At 39.7% G+C, this 22,925-nt stretch overlaps 3 protein-coding genes across 5 annotated transcripts; all 3 read left to right on the top strand.

Annotated features, from left to right (window-relative positions):
- Positions 1-709: 709 nt before the first annotated feature.
- On the top strand, positions 710-5,255 carry LOC108103027 (PDZ domain-containing protein 8). The gene is made up of 8 exons (XM_017208354.2): positions 710-1,367; positions 1,429-1,701; positions 1,815-2,007; positions 2,123-3,413; positions 3,480-3,629; positions 3,694-4,338; positions 4,398-4,644; positions 4,705-5,255. The coding sequence occupies exons 1-8, from the start codon at positions 1,203-1,205 to the stop codon at positions 4,891-4,893; spliced, it is 3,153 nt and encodes a 1,050-aa protein (XP_017063843.1). The 5' UTR covers positions 710-1,202; the 3' UTR covers positions 4,894-5,255.
- A 2,063-nt stretch (positions 5,256-7,318) lies between these two features.
- On the top strand, positions 7,319-10,143 carry LOC108102892 (leucine-rich repeat-containing protein 20). Of its 2 annotated transcripts, none has more exons than XM_017208094.2 (4): positions 7,319-7,795; positions 9,416-9,559; positions 9,618-9,785; positions 9,852-10,143. In XM_017208094.2, exons 1-4 carry the CDS (start codon positions 7,510-7,512, stop codon positions 10,001-10,003), a joined length of 750 nt encoding a protein of 249 aa, XP_017063583.1. In that variant the 5' UTR covers positions 7,319-7,509; the 3' UTR covers positions 10,004-10,143. The 2 variants fall into 2 exon arrangements, with proteins under 2 accessions (XP_017063583.1, XP_017063584.1); XM_017208095.1 differs by lacking the exon at positions 7,319-7,795 and adding an exon at positions 9,018-9,242.
- Positions 10,144-11,690: 1,547 nt separating this feature from the next.
- On the top strand, positions 11,691-22,434 carry LOC108103002. 2 transcript variants are annotated; one of them, XM_017208320.2, is made up of 7 exons: positions 11,691-11,921; positions 17,245-17,485; positions 18,192-18,275; positions 18,348-18,485; positions 18,553-18,692; positions 18,756-20,946; positions 21,014-22,434. In XM_017208320.2, the coding sequence occupies exons 2-7, from the start codon at positions 17,309-17,311 to the stop codon at positions 21,161-21,163; spliced, it is 2,880 nt and encodes a 959-aa protein (XP_017063809.1). In that variant the 5' UTR covers positions 11,691-11,921; positions 17,245-17,308; the 3' UTR covers positions 21,164-22,434. The 2 variants fall into 2 exon arrangements, with proteins under 2 accessions (XP_017063809.1, XP_017063811.1); XM_017208322.2 differs by lacking the exon at positions 11,691-11,921 and adding an exon at positions 11,947-12,226.
- The last annotated feature ends 491 nt before the right edge of the window (positions 22,435-22,925 follow it).

Genomic DNA, 22,925 nt, shown 5'->3' with positions numbered 1-22,925 from the left:
ACAAAAACTTAATAATAATAATAAAAATAAAGATTAGTTTAAATTTAGACAAAATGTAACTGTTACGGCTAAAATGTAATGATAATACATAATAATAATAAACAGAAATATATAAAAAAAATGAGAAAAAAAAGTAAGAAAAGAAATGAATATTATAAATATCTTAATTTAATATACTAAGTGAAATAAAGCAGTTAAAATAATTACTAAGATACGCTAGAGATAATTAAACTACATTTAATAATTATGTAATTATAAAGATGACTCGTAATTTATATACAAGATATACATACATAAACATATAATAACATAAATACCTGCCTTCAACAAATTTGTTAATAAAACTATTAATACTTTCTTATTTTACATAAAGTAAAGGAATACCATAATAAAAAAAAACAAACAAGAAGAAAATAAATGTCAGAAAAATAACACAAAAAATCTTGCTAAAGTTGAGTGTTTGAATTTGGAAAATGCTTAAGCTAAAAAACATCTCTTAAAGGCTTCAAGCTGAATGAAAATGGATCTAACGGAAGGACTTCTGGTCTTTAAACGACTTAAGTGCCTTAACCCCCCTTTCGAAAATTATCAACCTCCGGCAGTAAGAGCCGCCAATCCGTAGGGCTTTTCGGTAACGTTCTTCCCCAATTCTCATTCCAACAGTATAGAGTACAGAACAGCTGGACAATGAGTTCCGGCTGATTGCTATGCTCCAGATGGTCTTCAAATCAACCCCCAGGAAGGTTAACAGCTGATCCAGAGACATGCGCAGTCGATGGCCAAAGGCAAAAAAGGCGCAGCCAGTGCTGCGAATACATATTGATTTTATGTCGCCTATTCAGTAGTTGTAACAATTGTGAGTTTACACAGCTCCTAGAAGCTAGGTGGAAAAACCCCAGCCACAAATTGGCGAAATCGGCCGAGGTAATCCGCACTATCATCCCAATGGATGGGTCATCGAAATCGAAGGGAAAACAAAAACAAATCAACGTGTTAACTGATACTGGACGATATACAAATGCGTGCACATCCAGAACGTAATTGAAAAGACTGACATCAGATTTTTGTGTCCCACGAAAGTCTTTGGATTTTAAAGTTGAACTTGGAATAGAAACCTTGCCAGTTCTCCTAAGGAATCGAAGGAACAGTATTTTGTCTTACACACAGAGAGAGAGAGAGAGAGATTTGAACGGGCTGCCAACATGGAGATACCCATTTCGAACATCTTACTCCTGTGTCTGATCTTTCTGCTAATTGGCGGTGTGGTCATGATCCTGCTGCAATACCTCATCTTCATCAAGTTCTCCAATTTGCCGGATGAAAGCGAAGAGCAGAAGCAGATGAACGCCAAATATACCCTGCCATTGGTAAGCACTTGCAATACCCATTACTTACATATCACTAATTTATGCACTTTCTCTATCACAGAACATTAAGCAAACGGCTCGGAACCTGAAGAGGCTGTCCAATTCCGGTGTAGGAGCTGGAGCTGGAGCTGGTGCTGGTAATGGATGTGAAAACCATCAGGAGAGTCTAAGGAGAGCCTCTGCTTTGGTCTCGCTTAACTTCGTTATGCAGTTCCTCTTCCATGAGTTCAAGAACTCCAACCGGGTGCGGAAATGGTTCTACCGCAAGCTGTCCATCGAACTGGACGAACTGATTACTAAGACTACCACCGGAAAACTTCTTGACAAGCTTACGGTAATGATACTCTATAGATATTCTAACCATGAGTTAATTTTGTGTCCATAAACTGCGTTCTATATATCCAATATCTTTGCTATGAACTAACAAGATGACCTTTAACATTTCAGATAAAAGAACTTGAGCTGGGTGACCAGTTCCCTGACGTCAGATCCCTATCGGTGCACAATGTGGAGTTGGACAAGGACGAACAGCGCATCGAGAACCTTGATCTGCTGCTGGACATAAATTATGTGGGCAACTTTACAACTTCCATTGATGCGGACATGGTGCTGGGCAAGAAAGGATCGATAACGCTTAAGGGTGAGTTGGTTTGGGGAAAGAAAAATAGGTCAACCTTTTCAGTGTTTAAAGGCCTTGAACTAATTTACAAAATTAAAAAGAAAGACATATAGGCTATATATATATATCTTTACAGTTAAGCAGCTGTCGGGAATGGCGCGTCTGCAGTTCACGAGAAAACCCTACACGCACTGGTCAATTAGTTTTCTGGGTGACCCGGAGCTTATCCTGGATATTGAGTCAAAGTACCAGGGACGGCAGATGCAGTCGAATATAACCAATCTAATCTCAAATCAAATCCGGAAGGCAGTCCGTCGGAAACACACGTTGCCCAATTACAAGCTACGCTACAAGCCCTTCTTTCATTGGACAGCGGAGGAGGATGCCGGCGACTGTGATATCCAGCCTAATGGCTTACTCACAGTCAAGCTGGCGGAATTGTCACGGCTAATGGGCTATCCGGGAGCCAGTGAGACCTACTGCACCATTACCCTAGCCCCAGTGCCCTTTATCGAGGCCAATCAGCGGGACAGCCGGAATGTACTCATATCGATGGATGTTTTCATTCACAAAGCGAAGAACCAGCAAATCGGCATCGTCTTCAAGCAGAGCGGCAGTCAGGTGGTCAGGATTGAATCGGTGCTACCGAATACTCCGGCCTGTAAGTCTAACTTGCAGGCAGGAGATGTTCTGGTGGCCATTGAAGGCAAGCCAGTGACCACCATTCAGCAGATTGCCAAGGTGGTCAAGACGCTGCAGGCCACTGTTTTTAGTTTACGAATTGAACGGATCATTCCTGGAATCATTCGCAATGATGCTATCCTGGAGGACTTTGACAAATACGATGATTTAGGAGACCTTCCCAATCTGTGTCAGCCGAGAGTGGAAGCTGATGAAACTGCAGCGGTGCCTGATCCAGGACCCAAGCATCTGGTCGTCAAGCCGGGCTTAAGTGGAACACCCACTAACTCACCCAAGAAATCTAACCTTATAGCCAAGGCTATCAAGAAGACTATGAGCCGCGAGAGTGGGGATAAGGACAAGGATCGGGATAAGGATAAGGATAAAGACAAGGATCGGGACAAGGATAAGGACAAGGATAAGGACAAGGACAAGGATAAGGATAAAGATAAGGACAAAGACAAAGCCAAGGATGAGGCAGAGGAGCCGGTCAACTATTTCTACCAGCACTCCACCATCGACTGTGCTTTTAGCCCACTTATCCACATGGACGACGTCTGCAGCTTCCAGTTGGACAACTCCAGTCGCTTCCTCAACGTGTGCGTCTTTGGCAAATCCGCCGGCGAGAGTGTCCTCCTGGGTTACAACAATGTTCAGATCGGTCAGATCCTAGTCGAGTGCTCGGAAACCAGTTTAAACCAGTGCCTCAAGCAGATTAGTCTCAACCCAGCATCACTGCAGGCTGTGTAGGTTATCCTCCAGAGTTAATTTATATTCATTTTATTATCTTACTGTTTAAATTGTGTCCACAGGAAGATGCATCCTCTGTCCAATCAGTCTGGCTTCAATCCAAACCTCTGCTTCGGCGACATTCTGTTCGGTTTCTCTTGGTTAGGTAATCCCAATTTGACGGTGGGCGATGGTCCTATCAAGAGTGGCTCCAAGTCTCAGTCGCCGGCTAGGTAAGTTCCAAGTTCTGGTATCATATCTCAGTCTTAACACAACCTTCTCCCTATACAAATCCAGAAACTTATCAGCTGGCGAGCGTTTGCCACCAGAGGATCAGTCCCACGAGGCAGCATTCCTAAAGCAATCCAGCTCCTTGGCGGACAGCTCCACATCCGGGGACTCCTCGAGTGCGACAACTGCCGTGCCAAGGGCACATGACTTTGTGAGGACCCACTTCCATCGGGCCACGCAGTGCGACTTTTGTGGGAAGAAAATCTGGCTTAAGGATGCCATGCAATGCCAGGAGTGCTCCATGTGCTGCCACAAGAAGTGCATAGTCAAGTGCCAGATGGCCACCGTTTGTGGCCCAGTCGACTGTTCCGGCTCCATACCTGCAGCATCGTCTACGCCTGCGATGACCAGCCGGCCGGAGTTCACAATTACCCAGGCTGACAACTCAGAGATTCTTGATGCCAACACGAGTGCGGCGCTTTTAGATGAGGCATCGGCCTCGTCTTCTGGCGGGGATCAGGCCCAAATCCAAGCGCCGTCGGCTGCTAACCTCGATGTCCATCGATCCAGCATCACCGGAATGCTGGCTCAGGGCATCAAGCGGCAGGCAAGCAACCTGGACATACCCGGCATTGTGTCCTCTCTAACTGGCAGTGGTCAGCAGATAAACTCCAAGAGCCTACCTCCGAGTCCCCAGCACACGCCATCGAGGTGGGTTTTCAAGCAAGATTGAAGGAAAGAAATGGTTACTTATCCCTACTCCTTTTCAGAAAATCTTCGATAGTGGAAGAGGCGGCTCCTATTCTGCACCAGAATCCTTTCGAGAGCGTTACCCAGCATTTGGAGGCTCTGCCCATGGATTGTCCGGAACTCAGTTTCGAGCAAGTAATTGTCATCACCGAGCCCATCATTCGCCATACCCGCAACGAGGATCTGATGAATCTGGCCAAGAGTACCAGCAAACATTTATACGTTAGCTTTCCGCCCGACGAGCGAGTGGCCAAAATAAACGAGTTGGTAGGTTGCGAATCAATCTATATATAAGATTTTACTATATATATCTATATCTTATAACAGCTTACAAAACTAAAGGTAGCACTAGATGCCGAAACTGAAGGATATACCCTAATGAACGATGCCGAGAAGGCAACGGAATCGTCGCCCTGGAAATCGGACAGATCGGATGAGAGGGTACAGGCCCTGAGCATTATAATGCTATACCTGTGCACGGGTCTACAGCATGCACAGGGAGTGGGCCTGCAATAGATCTAAGAACTAAAGTCAATGGTTAAATACTTGTGTATTCGGTGAACTCGTAAATAATCTTAAGTAGTAGACTGGAAATGTGTTAGTGAACTAATATGGGCATTTTTAATTCGTGTTGTGGCATACTTAACTAGAAGTATTTCAATTTTAGCCATTTGTTTCAAATCAAAATACGCTTATTTGTCAGTTTTGAAACAGATTTGTACATACTAAATATTAATAATTGTGGGATTAACCCGAAACTCAATACAAAACATCAATGGTATCTAATAGAGTTCAAACTCGTTTTGGCAAATAAAATTTTTTAACCAAATGTTCATTAAGTTCTTTCACATTTTTTGATGATATTTCAATTATTATTTTATAGCTAAATTTTATGTGTATAATATAATATATATGTTTATATTGAATAAGTTAAGTGTGTGTGTGAAAATTAAATTAAATATTTTTGATGTTGATTTGAATATTTGTATCTTTAAATATTTTAGTTATCTTCGAAGTTGAATTTGATCATTAAATATATTTGTGGTTTCAAAATACATTCCACACAGAGTTCTAGTGGTTAATTTTGATTTAAATAGATTTTCTGTCTCTTTATTCTTATGAATTGTTTTTAAAATTCGTATTTAAGTATAAAATATGCAAACGTGGAAATGTCATGTCCAATACGACTGGCAAGTGTTCAAATTCAACAAGAGGAAATTCCGGTTCGGAGGAATCGTGAATGACGGATGCGTAAGAGGCGGTTCTATAAGTACGATTCATTTACGACGCATAATTATTTTTATTATTTTCCACTGATAATGCTCTATACTCTCTGACGTACTCACTCTCAATCTCTCTCTCCTTTTGTATTGAACTTTTACACTTTTTCACAGCCAACAGAAGCTTATTGGCAAGAGAACGAATGACGTTTATATCAGAGGCTATTGCTCTTAAGATAACAACGCACTTTGATTCGATCTAAAGATACTTCTTTCAGGAAATTAAGTTTTTAATTTTTCAGTTACATATTTCAAAGAGGGTATCGACTTGAAGCATACAAGAAACTTAGATGCAAAGTAGTTTGAAAAAACTCTTCGAAAAGGTTTTAATACATTAGAAACCCATTCAAGGCTGAATTTCTAGAACATCCCAATAACCAGGAAGATTTTATGAAGTTTAATTACTAATAACACAAGTCTCCTACAACTTTAGATGTATTACAGGGTATTCTAATATCCCAAAGAGCCAACATTTCCTGCCAAAGCTTTCGGCATGACTCTAATGAAAGTGCATGGAATAGCTTTTGGGAGCAGAACTTGTAGCTCTCTCTTTGATCGCATGGAACTACCTTTATTCTCCATGGACACCAGATAATGGGTAGAATAGCCTTGGCAACCTTGAAATTGGCCATTATCTTAAATAGATGTATTCATTTTTCATATTATACTTTCATTTACATATATTACATGGAAATGAGGTGTTCAATATGATGACTTGTTTTCACTGGTAAACAGACAGCAAATTGGCTGATGCGTAAAAGTCGATTCTATAAGTATTTTGACCATTTTACAATGATAACACTGGTCAACAAACAATGAAAGTGTTTTCAAAAAGATAATGGTAATTACTATAAATTTATATTTATATTTATATATCGATTAATATGAATTAATTGGTTAAATTACAAATATTTATCAAATATTTCTTAAGGAACGATGTAATTTGTTAGCTAGTGCACTGTGCGATCCTCTCGCTGGCACTTTACTCTCACTCACTCTCTTTTTGCATTGAACTTTTACACTTTTCCGCAGCTAGAACAAGCTTATTGGCAAGAGAAAGAAGGACTGTTTATATCAGAGGCTATTGCTCTTAAGATGACAAGACATTTTGTTACGATGCAGCGATACTCTGCAGAAGGGGTTAAGATGCTTTCTTAAATAAATTAGCAACAACAACAACTATTAATTAAAATTAAACTATTAGTAAAAGACAGCGGCAATCTAAGGATTGAAAATGAAAATAAATTCTCCAACTTTTTATAAAATCCAAATTCACGAAGATGTTAAGAAGAAGTTACAAAATTATAAGCAACTTCTCGGGTTTATCCAAATTATTATTTCAAAACATTGCCAAATGAAATTTAACTTTCATTTTGTGTTTTAATCATTATTGTTTCATATTTGAAATACTTTCAGTATAGAAAATCAAATCAAAAGATTAAATCTTAAAGGAGTATTAGGTTAGATTTTCCCTTTAACTGCCAAAATCAAGAGTATCCTGTAATCGGTGTGCAAATATATTGCCAAATTGTGTGTTATTATTATTTGTTTTTCCTCTCATTTTATTTTTCATTTGTTTTGTTATGCGCAGCTTTTCTTTCTTCTTCGCGCTATAAAAACCGAAAGTAAAAAGCATTTTCAATATTTCAATGCGGAAGAGAGTCACGTTCAGTTGGCTTGCGAAGTAGCTCGCGTTCAAAAAATCCAAAAAATCACAGACTTACAACAGTGATCGAATATATCTATATATATATACATTTTTTTTTGAGTGATCTATCTAGTGAGACAAATCCAATATAGGCCAACTGAAGCCCAGTTTAAAGAAGAAAACTACAAAAGTAAATCTCCAAAGATGCGGCCTTTTGGCAACGATATAACAAACATCCCGGCCAATACCAATGGTGGTAATGGTGGCAATAATGATCCCAATGACGGCAACAATGACAACAATCGGAACAATGGAAGGAATAGCAATATTAACAGCGAGGATAATGCGGAAATTAACATATCAGAAGATCCCAATATCCCGCCACATATAGCGAGGATCGGTGGCATTGGTACCTTTCCGCCAATTGCTGGACAAGGTGTCATCCGGGTGGTTCAGCGCTGTGAGGATGCCAAGGAGAATCACAAATTGGGTAAGTCAAATGGTGACCTCTCCACTGCCATCACCAGCATCTTCTTATTTCGTTTTTTGAGACGCAGTTGCAACTAGATGGTTTCTGTTTGTTCCATCTGTGGTTCGTAGTATGGACAATTGGCCAATTGCCAATTTCAGTTATTGCGCTTTGTCTTCCCCATACAAAAGCAACAATTTGTTTATAATTTAGGGCCTTTTCATACCCCTCATTCCCCCCAAAATACACTACCCAGAGAAGTGCGTCGCTGCATTATATTCAGAGTTTGTTTGCCATAAATTCTCTTCGGTTAACAAAGAAAGGTAATTATCAATGGGCCCGATAAGTGGGGTTGGTTACCAATTACCAAGACATTGGCCTCTAGGTGATAGCGTTTGTGATTTTTTGATACGCAGATTGCGTTATTACGAGGTTTTAATAGACTTATGATTGATTTCTTAATATTTATAGAAAGAAATGAAAGAAAAGTCTTAGGATAGAAGAAGATTTCTAAAGATATTGGTCTTGGCTCACTGAGATATAAAACAACCTAAGGCCACATTATTATTAAATAGTAATCAATGAATTATTTTTAAAACATCTTATATCTTATCATTAAAATAGAAAACTAAACTAAATAATCGTTAAAGTAATATTTCTTCTTCAATTTGGTAAAAACTTTTAGTTTTTATTACAAATTAGTCATGCAAAAAGATTTTAGATTTAATTTTCTTAAAGCAACGCCATTTAGACATTAAAAAAACGTTTTATTTTCGAAGAGTGTATAAAAACAAGAAGAAAATAAAAAAATGATCACGCAATTTTTGAAATCAGGAAGACAGCTGCCTAAGAAATTGCGTTTCTGGAATAACTTATTTATTGGTTAGTGTTTTGACTTTAAAAACACTCGAATAAAATATGAAAACACTCGTAATTTTGTTTTGTAAATCAATGTTTTCATTGTATTTCGTTGGTTTTCCCGAAACAAAAACAAAATCGCAGTTCGCTAGTGTGGACAGACGCAATTTCCACGAAATAAACAATTTCCTTCTCATCATCGCTCTCAGACCCACAGCTTGTGTAAAAAGCTTTTGCGATCGTTTGGCTGACTCACTAACATATATATATACATATATGTATATATACATGATAGGAAGAGAGCATATAGAGAGCCGATAGCGGCGCTCTTTTCGCATAATAAGTTGCGTGCGCAGATGGGGAAATGTCGTATTTATATTTAGGCCGTTCCATTCACGTGTTCAGTGCTGACCAACTTAGCTGTGGGCTAACATAAGGAAATCAGGAAACCAACTAGGAAATATATATCGTATATATAGCATATATAGATAAGATTGCCAACGATCAATAATAATCCGCAAGGACTGATCATATGGAAGCTTGGTGATGGCTCATTTGGTGGTGCAGGTGATTGAGCGTTGTGAAAATGCCAACGAAAATGCGAATTTAGGTAAGGAATTTTCCAAAAATCAACAAATCTATATACAGATTATGTTGTGGAATAAAATAACTTAAGAGTTTTATCAGCTGTTCGAAAGCTTTTCGATACCAAAAAGCTATTTGTTTTTTAAAAACACTTTTCACTTTGAGTTTTATTATTAATTTTTGTAATCCTTCTTTTAGATCTTTCAAATTGTGAACTGATGCAAGTACCGGAAGCGGTATACCACCTTATGCGAAACACAGAGTTGGTAACCTGCAATCTCAGTGGCAATGTGCTGAAAAGCGTCTCACCAAAGTTTTCGCAAAAGTTCAGCACCATCACAGGTGGGTTATTGATACTATCAATATATAGATATATTCTACAAATACTTTACCCTTTCAGATCTAAATCTTTCACACAACAAACTAACGAGGCTGCCAGAAGAATTCGCCAGCTTGACTGCCCTGACCAAGCTGAATATCTCAAACAACTCATTCATCGTCCTACCACCAGTAGTCTTTAAGCTTCAGAGTCTCACCAGTCTGGATGCCCAGAATAATGCCATATTGGGTAAGTCTACTGTACCTATACTATTTTGTATTTCCTTTTTCATACAATCCTTATAATCCTTGACAGAAATCGATACGGAAGAGGCTATAGCCAGTGACTGTTTGGCTTTGGTTGACCTGCGAAACAATCCGCTGAGCAGAAACTGCCGGCGTAAGTTGGAAAACTTCAAGACCTCCTTCCTCCTTGAGATCTCCAAGGAAGTGGAAGACGACTGGTGATTCAAATGGATGTTCATCCATTTTCCAAACACACCAAAAAACAAATTTCTCGTTATCTCGGAAGGTAGCGCCCTGAACGGACCTCCTTCATCTTATTTATTCTGTTTATAAATTTATATATATATTTATCAAAAATCAAACACCTCTTTGTTATGCAATTTATAAGGACTTGTTCTGGGAATTGTGATTGGCACATGGAAGTGCTACAGTCTTTGCCAATCTCAAAAGAGGAGAGATTTGGTTTGAATACTATAGAAACTATGGCAATTCTGAAGTGGATAGATAGCCTTTTTAAAAACATAAATTTTAGGTGGGAAAATAATATTATTTCTTCTAACCTTGCTTACTTATCCTGTTAAAATTGTTTAGAAAATATTTTAAATGAGAAATTTCCTTATATTTTTAAAATTCAAGCTGGCATGGGAAATTTTGAAAGCTTTTCTTGCGACAGCATAAGCTTAAGTTCCACAAAGCTGTTCCCCAACTCGTAAGAGAGCGATTTGGCGCTTGAGAGAGTGGGGATCGTCAGCTCAATCAGCTATACACTAAGAAAAAACATATTACCCATCTACAGAAAATGAAGTTATCTTCTTATATAGGTTATAAGAAGTATATAAGTTATAATACGAGGTGTGTTCAAAAAGTAAGGTGACTCTTCAAATTTCGCGAATTTCAAATTTTTCGATTATCGATTTTTTTGTTTTGTTATATTGGTACACTCTTCCCTAACATCTGTACCAAGTTTCAATGGAACATCCTCTTTTGTTTGGTTGTGAGAGGCGTAAAGTTACAAGTTGTTTTGCGAGCTCGGCGATTTTTTGCTATCGAAAAATATGGATCAAAGGATTTGGATTTTTTGGCCAAAAACAACACCACAATAATGCCTCAGCCACCATATTCACCGGATTTGGCCCCATGTGACTTTTTCTTGTTCCCAAAACTGAAGATAATCGAAAAATTTGAAAAATTTGAAATTTGAAAAGTCACCTTACTTTTTGAACACAACTCGAAAACTTCTAAAAGGTTTCGATAATCGAAAAATTTGAAATTCGCGAAATTTGAAGAGTCACCTTACTTTTTGAACACACCTCGTATTTTATAATACATGTAAGTATTAAATGGGATTATAAAAATTGTCAAGCCCCTGTCATTGCATCGACCTTTACAATCCAAGATGCTTGCACTACTTCACTTTGTTTTTCTTAGCCAGCTTAGCTATTGCCAATATTTGTATATTTTTTTAACAAATTTCAATGTTCAGCCATTGGCTTCGAGTTTTCTCTCTGTATGCCGCAACAGGTTTTGGCAACAGGGCAACAGAGAGATAGGCCAGATAGGGCTCTCAATTTTGGGTTTGGGGTTTTGGAACCCATAAAATGGTCGTGCATCGCTGAGCCCACAAAGGTGAACGAGGCTTAAGCCGAAACACGAACTTCAATTGCGTTAGCACGAGAAAGAGAGAGACAGCTAAGACAGATTGTTGTTAGCCAGTGCTGGGACTCAGTCTTACATTTACTAGCCAAATTAAAGTTCAACAAGAACTATATATGTGGATTCTGTAGATGTATAGTTTAACGTGCTAGCCAGGCTAGCATCTCCAACACGCTGGAGAGCCAGTTGGTAGGTGGCGAGACAACGTATTGATAAGTGCACACACAGAGACCCAGCCTCAACTTGGCTCAAAAAGCTGTGGGCCGAGAAGGCCGACTCAAGTCTGGGGCCAGCGTTTCGCGAGCGGCCAAAACAGTCGCCAGCAAGTTATCCACTAGAGCGCGTTCGGGCACGGACAAGTGTTAGAGACAAGTCTGGTCTCAGATCACAAAAAAAAAAAAAAAAAGAAATACAACAATTCGGCTCTTAATAATATTGTAAAAAAAAATAACAAACAGACGTCCAAAACGCGACTCAAACGGAAAAAGTATATATCTACGTTTATATTTTGTTTTGTTTTATGTTTTTTTTTTGTTTGTTTAACAACTTTTTTTTGTTGATTTTTGCATAGCCATTTCCCATAATACACTTACGAAAGCTCTTCCTCTCTGCGTGGCTAATTTGAATGGCCAGCAGGCTTTGCAAACAACATTTCAAATGGCAAACCAAACAACTTTTGTGATTTTCTGGTGAAAAAGTTGTTTTTTTTTTAAAGTGTTTTGAAAGTTTTCAATTGGGAAATTTGGAAATCCCCCCATTTTTAAACTGTGAACTAAGTAGTGTTAAAAACTGGTAAGGATGCTGACTAAGTAAAATCAAAAAGAAGTGATCTGAAAACTCCATAAAAAATATTATAAAACTCTAAGCTTTCTGTTGATCCGATCCTAATGACCTATTAAAACTACGAACTCATCACACAAAAACTCCAACAACCTTCGATAAAGAAAACTACTTTTGTTTAAGTTTTTAATTGTCATGATAAATGCAACTGTGCTAATACGAAAAAAAAAACATACGCAGATAGCAAAAATGTGTGTTGCATAATAAATAAATGCATTGAGATAGGTGTGACAATATCAAATCATCGTCGATCTTCCAGGAATTCGCATTACTAACCAAATGGGATTGGTTTCTAAAAAGATAAAAGGAAAAGAATCTAACATAGTGTGGCCGATAGTGCGGTCAAGTGGACAGTGGCGCCCTGTTTCCAATAGCCAAGACAGTCACAAAAGAACCAATATTTCGGCTTTCCCTTACAAAAATACAAAAGGGTACAGTAATCCCCTGGCAGAATAAATTGCTTTTTGGTTCTGATCCGAGAAAGTTTCACTCAATTGTATCTGATATCTTGTGGCGGAAGTGTGGCAGTGGCAGAGTGCCGAAGTTCTCATCGATTTCATCAATTTTAATTGCTATCTCCTCCATCGTGACGAATGCCTTTTGTAGATGGAATGCTACTGATTTTTCAAGTACTTCACTTCACTTAATCTGAAGTACTTAAGAAGTGCATTAACTCGGTTAATTTCATCTTATGCTTTTGGGCCTAATAATTATTGCATACCATCAAGATGGTAGACTCATTGTTAGTTCTGATTGTAGTCGATAGTTGAGTTCAGGAATTATAAAATAGGGTTAATAATGTTAGGATGGGATTTATTATTATTAAAAGATTATTTAGGGAATAGAATAGAAATGGATTTCTAACCCATAAAACTCATACCAATAATGGGCATCAAAGTAACGTAGTTCTAATGTTCTTTTTAGCGATGAGAAAGGTACTCTTTAACTTATCTAGATAGGGTATTTTTTGTATTCTTAGGTACTTTGAAAGTAAAACAGTAAAGTAAAACCCCATTATACTTTAGTAAAGTAAAGTAATTCTAAATACAATCTAGTTTTCCTACAATCGCACCATTTCTTTAAGCCTAACCTGTCCAAATCAAGAACCTACATAGGTAGATTCGCAGTACTGATTGTACACGAAAAGGTATTCATGGTTAATGGCTAATGGCTAATGCGTGGGTATCGCCCAGTTGGAATGCTGTCGAAACGCCGCCGCCGCCGCCGCCATAGAAGCTGTTGTTTTCCAGAGCTTGAGCACTGAACAACAGTGGATACTGAATACCGAATACTGAATACTGAACAGTGTCTCCGATGCTTACGCATTTCGATGAGGCAAGCTCGCTTTTAGAGGAACAGAGAGGCAATGAGCTCAGTGGGGTGGACAGAGGGCGAGAGAAGAAGACAGCTTAATAAGCGCACAGCGCATGCGCAGCCTGAGTTTGCGATACATACCTGACATACACTGAGAGAAAAGCAAGGGAAATTGGTTTAGAAGGTGGTAATTATATACCTTTTAGTCTGAAATTACTCTTTTCTACATGTAAATCGAAGTTTATGTTTCAAAATGATACTTCATGATACTAAATACTAGCACTAGCCATTTGCAATCTGTCTTTAGATACTTTTCCAAGTTTCAATATAAATTGCTTAATATCTAGATCCCCTTTCGTACATAAACTGAACTGATCTAAGATCTTAATAACTTCTTCCAGTTCACATTTACTAATAATTAAAAAAGAGTTATATTTCAAACTTAAAGATTTTCAAACAATAGCACAGAGTAGACCATTCTCTCAGTGCATTTGGATTTCAACTGGTACTCATACCTTGGCAACTCTCAGTCGTCGCGTAATCATTAAACCATAGCTCGGATCTGGAGGGACGGGTCGGGGTGCCATGGAGTAAGTTGGAGCGATCGGGGGTATTTGAGACTCGAGCGGAGCGAGCAACAAGTCAAAATACCAGTTTTTTTTCCAACTGAGCGACAAAGCGAACCTATCTATAGATACCTTCTGGTGTGTGCAAGTGTGTGTGTGTGTTTTTATATGTGTGCCTGTGAAGCTGCATACAAAAGATATACCCACACACACACACACATACGTATGTAACTACATGGCTAAAGGTGTGCTTATGTATACGTACATACATCGATCTTAGATGTGTGTGCCGAAAATATTTACATGAGAAAGAACACTAATCCAATTAATTGCGAATTTTTTAGCGAATTCAAGTAATCAAAAAAAAAAAAGCAACAACTTTTAATGATTTTCCGGTGCAATTAGTTGAGTTATATAAAGGAAAATGCTGTATTTTTAGGTTTCTCCTTATGTTTATGGGTAGATTATTAGTAAGCTTAAAAGCTGCTTAGCATAGCCTTAGTTCATTCCTAGATATATACTAATATTTTTATATATCTTACTAGTAAAATCTTTTAAAAAGGTATAAGAAGTTTGACTTTTGATAAAAATAAAGATTTAACACCTAAAATATTATTCTGTTTGATAGAAATACATTTAAAATTATAAAGAAATATTATATTTTAATAAGAAAGAAGGCTAATAATCGACTACTAATTGGAAGTTAATAAATATATATTTTTCTGAGGCATCTCTGTTATTAACACATTCTATGATCATGTTAACTCATAACTAATTAATTTTTGAAAACAGCTTTTAAAAAATTTAAAAATCTTACAATCTAAGTAAATTTATTTAGTTGACAAAGTATTGTACTTTCTCACACACTTCGCTTTGAGAAAAAGTAATAAAAAAATATAAGCCTAAGCCACCACACATGACTGACTCATTGCATATTTTCATGATTGAGTCAACATCCGCCCTGTCATCTCATAGGACCTTAGAATATTTCCACTTCTATGCACTCACAAATCCAACCCAAAGCTACTTAAAACATATAGTATAGATATTTGTTAGTAACCTAACTGTAAATGCTGTATAGGAAAAGATCATCACATTTTAAAGATCAGAGTTTAGAAATTCAATACTCAGATGTATTGACAAGTTCCGATTGAAATGGCCAGTAATCTAGCGGGTTTCCGGTGAAACCAAAAACAAGTTCTTTTCGCATTTAGCTGGGATATAGTATAGCATGAGTCATGAGCAAATAAATGATAACGAAGTTTTCGTCTATTGAAACGTGACAACAACCTTGACAAGTACATATATTTCCAGTGCATGCAGTACTGCATGGTTAAATCAGGATTTTGGCCCAGGTGTACCATTAAGTTACCTTGCCAGGGCCGTGGCTAAAAATCGCTCCTACGTACCTTAGCCATTTTTCCCCCCCCAGTATATTGTATCTGTATCTGGCTGAATTTTGTATCTGAATCTGTGAATCTCTGTGTGTTGGTTGGCTGGCTGAAAAACCCGTTCTTGCAAAAAAAGAAAAAAAAGCAAAATGGTAAGCTTATATCGAGTAGAGTTTTAGCCACTGCCAGTTTTTCAGTTTTATTTTTTTTGCTATACTTTTGCCGTTGTCTTGGATCGACTTGAACTGGCTTGGCTTTTGGTTTGCTTTTTCTCTGCCTTTGCTTTGCTTTGTCGCAATGCAGTCGGGAGATGGAGATCCGCTTCAAGGCGACTGACTGACAAATATGGCTAAATTGTCGTAGGTGTCTGGCTATATTGGTCTACCAGCCATAACTTCTACATCTCGAGTCTTTTATATATATTACAGTATTGCGTATGGCAAGAGGCTTTTATGCAATAAGTGTAAGTGGATGGGCTGCATATATATTATGGATAAACTAGTTTACTCAAGTAAATAAAATACACCCATGTTGATATAAACCAGCCCTCCAACAAAGACTTTTAGCTATATAAATTGCTCAGAAATTGAAATTGAAACTCTGGTTTTTGCCAACCAGTGTAATTTGCGGATGGCAGACACACATCTCGTCAAATCTCGGTTGGCTGACCTATCAATCTTGGCATTGAACATCTGTTCATCGGCAGCGGTCCACGCTTGTCCATCAAAGCCGTATTTAAAGCACGGTAAGAAAAACAAGAAAAAGATACATTAGAACTCTGATCCCAGCAAAAGACCGCTTGAAAAATAGGTTCTGGGCTTTTTTTTTTGCCAAGCTGAGCTCTACATGAATCACGTATGTATCTTTGTATCTTTGTATCTCGATGTTGAACGTCGGATATTTGGGGCGAAGGTCGTTGACAGAAGGCCGCCAAAACCAAACCAAAACCAAAACTAAAGAAACAAATACTATGGGCGAGGTAGGTGGAGGTAGTTTAGTTCAAAGCCGGAGATGTTGGTTTTCATCTAAACAGGCAGCTAACGGTATTTTTTGTGGCTAGCAATACTTTACATACAAACGGCTTTTATGCACTTGGACACTTGGATTTAGGGTTTGACATTTCAAGTTATTACTTTGAACTTTTTTTGAAGGAAGGAGATGGGAGAAAAAATCTAGAAAATATATTTAGTATACTTAGCTTACTGATATTTATGACTTTGCAACTAAGCTCTTAAGTTACTTTACTCTTGACTAAGTTTTTCTTAGTTTTTAGTTTTTATTAATCATACGCCATGTTGGTTATATAAAAGGAATATTGACATGGGCCAATATCAATCAAATTTGGAATATATTGATATTTACTTTGCAATAAAACTCTTTACTTTACTCTTAACTAAGTTTTTCTTAGTATTTAGTTTTTATAAATCATCCGCCATGTTGGTTAGATAAATCATCCGACATGTTGGCGTGGTCATTGGGCCAATATCAATCAAATATCAAATCAAATTGTCAATTTAACTTCTTAGTCAAGCTTAATCAACTCAAATAAGCCACTAAATATAAAAATAAAAGCGTTTGCTTTAACTTTAAAAACAGAAAATCACAAAAGTTTTGCTGTTAAACAAACACCAATTGTTATTTTCCGTCTTAAACTAAGTTTTTCGTCTACATAACTAATTATTTTCAATTTTCCCCCTAGCTCGAAACCCATTTCTTTCAGTTTTTCTGGCATTGGTGAGCCCGACGTGTTACTATCAAGCGAAATGAACTCGGACCAAGGGCCAATTTTGGCCAGCAGAGGATGGCGGGGCCTACTGGCCATCCTCCTGATGCTTCTCCTCAACGGACAGACGATGGCCCAGTCCAATTATGTGCAGCACGGTGACAGCGGTAACTACACCACAAATGGACTGCCCGAGGAGGCGACACTGGACGGCAAGGTGAGCACTTGGACCCCCACTTAATTTGACCCGGTGTAACGCCCTTGGAACTGCCAGTTGGGCAATCATGGGTTAGCCCAACATCAAGCAAGGCCATTTTGTCCATTTTAAACGGTCGTCAATGTCGAAAAGTGCATTTAAGATGGACCAACAGGGGAAAAAACTGAGAAAATATATACCGAAAGATGTAATTTCAGAGCAAAGTCCATCTAAGTTGGATGTTAAGAGGCTTAAACAAAGAAAACACATACCGAAAGATTTAATTAAAACTAAGTACGATGAGGAAGTGCAACGGCAACCACAAATTAAAGATGCGTTTGTGGAGCATTTGCATCTGTTCAGTTTATAAGGTAGTGTTATATCAGTAACTGCGCTTCCGATGGAAGTGCCTTCAAACTCACAATGGCTCTGGCTCTTCGGGTTTACACAGAGCCAGTTCCACAGATCCGAGGGAAACTCCCAGGGCATTGTTTTTGGATCGAAATGGAGCACGAGCGTGCAGAAAGTTCCCACTTAATATGCATGAACCAGCCACCTAGTTTGACGGGGAATGTCTAAGCTCATAAGTATATATGGTTCATATATTATTATTGCAGCGCTAAAGCAAATATAGTTTTAGCTACGGTTGTAGGATGATATATATCTGTATACAGATTGAAAAAAGGAGGCTAAATCTAGCTATATTATATATTTTCTTTCTTTAAAGGTAACCAAACTGGACGACATCAGTCCACTGATTTTCCTCAACCGAACAAAGGCCGCCCTCAACTGTGCTGCAGGATCCATGCAGGTACTTGACTTTCCTATCTAAGATCTCCTCCCTTAAATCATAACTAACTAGGGATATGATATATCTTAACAGGTTGATCTCAAGTTCAACGACCCGTTCCATGGCATTATCCAGGCTGACTATGATCGCAGTAGCGCCTGTCGCGTTAGTGGAAAGGGAGCTCTCAGCTACCGACTCGAGTTGCCGCTCAAAGGATGCGGTACCATTCAGGTGAGTGTCCTTTATATCTTAGGAATTCGATGAAATCTATTGCTCTGTTATTTCTTATATCCCAAAGAATCCCACCCGTGTGTTCACCAACAATATCATTGTACGATTCCATGCCAATCTTGAGATGGACGGCGACGAGATCATCACGATAGTCTGCCGCTATCCGCCTCCAGTGCCCTCTCTGCCACCTGCCCTTCCAGCGCCAATGTAAGTTCGAAGACATCCATTTGAAATGTCCTAGGAAACTTCTAACCTCGTGACCTTCCACAGTCTGAACCCCATTGCCACCAGTTCCGTGCTGCAGCCGCCGCTAAAGAGCATCCAGATCCTGATGATCATCTGCGCGATCATGTTCCTCACTTTGCTGCTCCTGGGACTGGCAGTTTCGTACTACTGTCTGCGCAGTCGATCCATTCCGGTGGTACGTCGTCTGCCCATGAGCATGGGCAGTGGATCGGAGATTACCAAGTTGAGTGGCAGCAGTGTGGGCAATATAAGCGCCTTCGAGGGCGTCAAGATTCCCAGGGCGCATGCTGCTCTCCAGGCGGTCTACAGTTCCTCGGGCAGCGAGGGAGCATTGATACCTTCGGACTACCCCAGTGAATCGCATTCGGAAATTGAGGAGATTGATACAAGGTCACTGCCATTCAGTTCCGCTGGAAGTTTCGAAAATCGTGCCTTTGTCCACGAAACTTCGAGCATCTACAGTGATCACTATGTTCCGGCCCAAGAGATGCCAAGTGCCAATGCTGTGATGACTACGACCTCGGTGACCCGCCATTCGATTCCCATCCAGGAAGCTGTGGCCGCCGTTGATTCACCCAAGTTTGATGTCCAGGTGCGCGTTAAGAAATCACCACCTCCACCACCATCGCCAGTCACCTCGGATACGGAAAGTGTGGCCACTTTGCGTCCGGATCGCAATAATCTGTCGACCATAATGGAGGCCTACGAGGATCGCGAGAGCGTTCTCACCATGGATTCCCTGCCGCCGCAGGTGGAGACAATGCACTCGCAGTTCACCTATGTTCCGGAACTGCATCCTGCACCGCAAGTGCCACAATCGATTCCACTGCCACCACCGGTAGTCGTGGAGCCCAAGTTCTCCGTGTACACGCGAACCCATCATGAGGTTGTGGATGGTCGTCCAGAGACCTGGTCCGATTATACCGATGGCCCGGCGCCCAGTGAGATTACGGACTTGTCATCGGAGGCTCCTGATATGACGGTGGATACAATGCATTACTATGAGGATGAGTTTATGCCAGCCGTGGAGCCACCGGTGACCTCCCATACCGTGGATGACGTCTATCTGCGCACGGTGACCGAGAAGAAGACCATTGAGGATATCGAAAGCCATAAGCGCAGGGTCACCGAATACAAGAGCAAGCCGAGGGCACCACTACCACCGCCACCACCACCGGTTGATCCCAAATTCGATGTGCGGGTACGTAACTATCCCAGCGATAGGGAGCAGCAGCTGTGGGAGAACTTCTCAGACATCTCCAGTGCCTCCGGACTGACCCTTACACCCAAGATGGAGCGCAGTGAGTTGAGCCTGCCGCCAACCGAGCTTCCGGCCCAGATCCACGACAACAAACTGAAGCTGACCAGCCCCGAATTGGTGGGTAACATGAAGCCGATCGAAGTGCCGCCACAGGACAAGGATGTGCCCAACTGGGATGTGCTTATCCGCATTCTGGAAGAGCCAGAAATGTCAGAGGTTGGCAACGATGATGTCAGCTCGGTTCACAATCTGACCTACGATGACAGAGCCAAGTGGAAGGAGATCATTACCACACAGTCCTCGCTGCGTACCATGCTCACCGAGGCGGTGGTTCGCGAGGACTTCGAGAGGATTCGCCAAGATACTCGCTATGAACGCATGTTTGAGCCACAGACATGGGATGTGATCATTCGAATTTTGGCTCCACCTGGCGACGATGATCCCGATGTGGAGCTGCGAACTCCAAGGCGAGGAAAGAAGGCATCGCCACAGCCATGGGATACACGATCCCGCCGCAGTTCGTTGCCCACTCTCTACGAATACGACAGCGATGGTGGATCGAGTGTGCGAACCATCCGTAATGATCCCGGAATGTCCGGCATTCTTATGGCCGGCGGTGGTCCCGGTGGTCCCGGTGGACCATTCAACTTGCAGCGATCTCGCCGTAGTTCGCGCACTTCCTACCAGACCGACCACAACGACTTCCGATCCATGTCCGAGGTGACCGTCGATTTTGGTCGTCCGCAGGTGGACCATCCGGACAATGTTAGCGATGCCAGCAGCTACTACCGGATGCAGTACTACGACGACGATGACAGGCGCTCCTTCCATCGCTCTCTCAGCCATCCCTCGCTGGCCAGATCCGCTAGCGAGTTCACAGAGCACTGGACCGCCCCCGATGAGATGGAGGTCTCTTCCCCGGAGGGCACTCCACACACTCGCCGGGCTCGACAGGTTGGTTATCGATCCCTTTACTGGCGATATTTTCTTTAATATATATATTTCACTTATTCACTTTTAGCCCCTGCCGTCGAATCCACTGGCTTTGGCCCCGGGAAGGAGCGGCGAGCGAGTTTTGGCCCAGACCCAAACGCAGAGTGAATATGTGGAGACCCATCGAAGGGTCTACCACGCAGAGAAGGAGATGCCACTGCCGCCGCGCAAGTGGTAAAAGGATCGGATAACGAGTTAAATTAACAATCGAAGTAGCACACCTTTCCGAAAAAGGGTTTCCGAAAACAAAAAGAAACCCTATATTGTAGACGTGTGTTCTGCGTGGAAACTGCTGGGGCCATCATTACCCATCGGGATAGATGGAATGCTGGCAGATCAGCCTGTTTCAAGAATGCCTTCCCCCCTATATTTAATTCGCATTAATGGGTCATATGAGTACATAGCCTTACAATAATTAACAAACGTGCCAATTACAATTGCCTGACAGAGTAAGCCACTATAAAGAAGAACTTGAATGTCAGTTTGAAGCAGAGGATGTCTAAAGCCGATAGTCCAAATTCTAAAGCCTTTCTCAAAGTGGTATCAACTCCATTCGATTTGTGTGTTCTGCACTCCCAACTGAGATTTCGCATTTAATCAAATATGTTCTAAAGGAAAAGAGCAAGGTAGATAATTTACAAAACAAAAAAAAAAAAAAGAAACAAAAAAATGATGGTATGTGAAAGTTTTAATATTAGTTAAAAGTGTTCTCTAGATTTAACGCTGCCGTTGATCTTTTTGATAGGAAATTTGTATGAGCAGTCACAACATGAAGCCTAGCATCATTACTTAATTATAAACAAAAAAGAAATACTTTTCAATTTATAATCGCGAAATTAGGTGGTCACATGTCGGATGCTTAATTACTATATCTTCTAGTTACAAATGTATATATGTATATATACAAAGATCAAACTGCCACATGCACACGATTTTTTCAACAGATTCGAGGATCTTCACTCTTGAAAGTTTTATATATATATATACATAAAGTCCAAGTGGGATAGTTAAACAGGTTTGAAATAAAAAAGTATTACTACAGAATAGTATTCTCAAATGCAAAGTCCTCTTGATTACACCTTAAATATATTGGAAATGTTCGGGACGGAAAGCTGCAACAATATCCTAAATGAACAAACGACACACAGATTACAGAGATCGATGTTATACGGGGCCTCAATTGGATTCCTTACAAAGGATCACTCAACACAACACTTTCGCATGATTATCAATTTTTTCGTAACAATTAGTACTAATCCGTCCAAGACATATACTTTAAGTTTAATTGATAAATAAATAATAATCATAATAATACGAAATGCTACAGCCCTATAAACAAACTTACATATTATTTAATTCGCTTTTTGGTTAGGCAAGCCTTGCAAAAATGTGTATAATCTAAAACAATTTGAAATAAATTATAAATCAATAAATATACCCACTAACAAAGTTAGATATGGTTTTAATTTAATCGTACGTTTTCAGGTTCCTATTTTCCAACACAGATTTCGAATGAAAGTTGTTTTTCCAAGTGTAAATCTTAAATGCTGCATGCGCATTTCTTGATTTCGTCTCTGTCGGAATTTGAGGAAAAGCTTGTTTCCTAACCATATGCACATAAATGCATATTTATGTGTGTAAATGTATATAGCTCTTGGGCTCAATTCAAGTCAAAAATTCTGCTCACTTCACCAGCGTTCTCAATCCTAACCAGAGACTCGACCGAAGCGCACAAGTAACTCTACCTGATCTTCTAACAACCTAGTCTTGTGTACAGTTTCTTTTTTAAATTAAAACCCTAAAGATTGTATTGTATTTGCCACAAAAGCCACTTCATTGTAAGTTCATTATAACAATTCTATAGTGATTTCATTAAAATCTATATAATTTATATAATATATTCATTCAAAGGATTATCAACAAGAAAATAAGTGCCGTGT

Source organism: Drosophila eugracilis, unplaced genomic scaffold (genome assembly GCF_018153835.1).
Source record: "Drosophila eugracilis isolate 14026-0451.02 unplaced genomic scaffold, ASM1815383v1 contig_2153, whole genome shotgun sequence".
Lineage (NCBI taxonomy): Eukaryota > Metazoa > Arthropoda > Insecta > Diptera > Drosophilidae > Drosophila > Drosophila eugracilis.
This window is presented reverse-complemented; position numbering and strand designations above follow the sequence as displayed.

Bases quoted from the DNA above. Each gene is read 5' to 3' on its own strand.
- LOC108103027 (XM_017208354.2), top strand. From the start codon at position 1,203: ATGGAGATACCCATTTCGAACATCTTACTCCTGTGTCTGATCTTTCTG. The intron at 3,630-3,693 runs GTAAGTTCCAAG...ATACAAATCCAG, and splicing joins AAGTCTCAGTCGCCGGCTAG to AAACTTATCAGCTGGCGAGC. The intron at 4,339-4,397 runs GTGGGTTTTCAA...ACTCCTTTTCAG, and splicing joins CCCCAGCACACGCCATCGAG to AAAATCTTCGATAGTGGAAG.
- LOC108102892 (XM_017208094.2), top strand. From the start codon at position 7,510: ATGCGGCCTTTTGGCAACGATATAACAAACATCCCGGCCAATACCAAT. The intron at 9,560-9,617 runs GTGGGTTATTGA...TTACCCTTTCAG, and splicing joins AAAGTTCAGCACCATCACAG to ATCTAAATCTTTCACACAAC. The intron at 9,786-9,851 runs GTAAGTCTACTG...AATCCTTGACAG, and splicing joins CCAGAATAATGCCATATTGG to AAATCGATACGGAAGAGGCT.
- LOC108103002 (XM_017208320.2), top strand. From the start codon at position 17,309: ATGAACTCGGACCAAGGGCCAATTTTGGCCAGCAGAGGATGGCGGGGC. The intron at 18,276-18,347 runs GTACTTGACTTT...ATATCTTAACAG, and splicing joins GTGCTGCAGGATCCATGCAG to GTTGATCTCAAGTTCAACGA. The intron at 18,693-18,755 runs GTAAGTTCGAAG...GACCTTCCACAG, and splicing joins CCTGCCCTTCCAGCGCCAAT to TCTGAACCCCATTGCCACCA.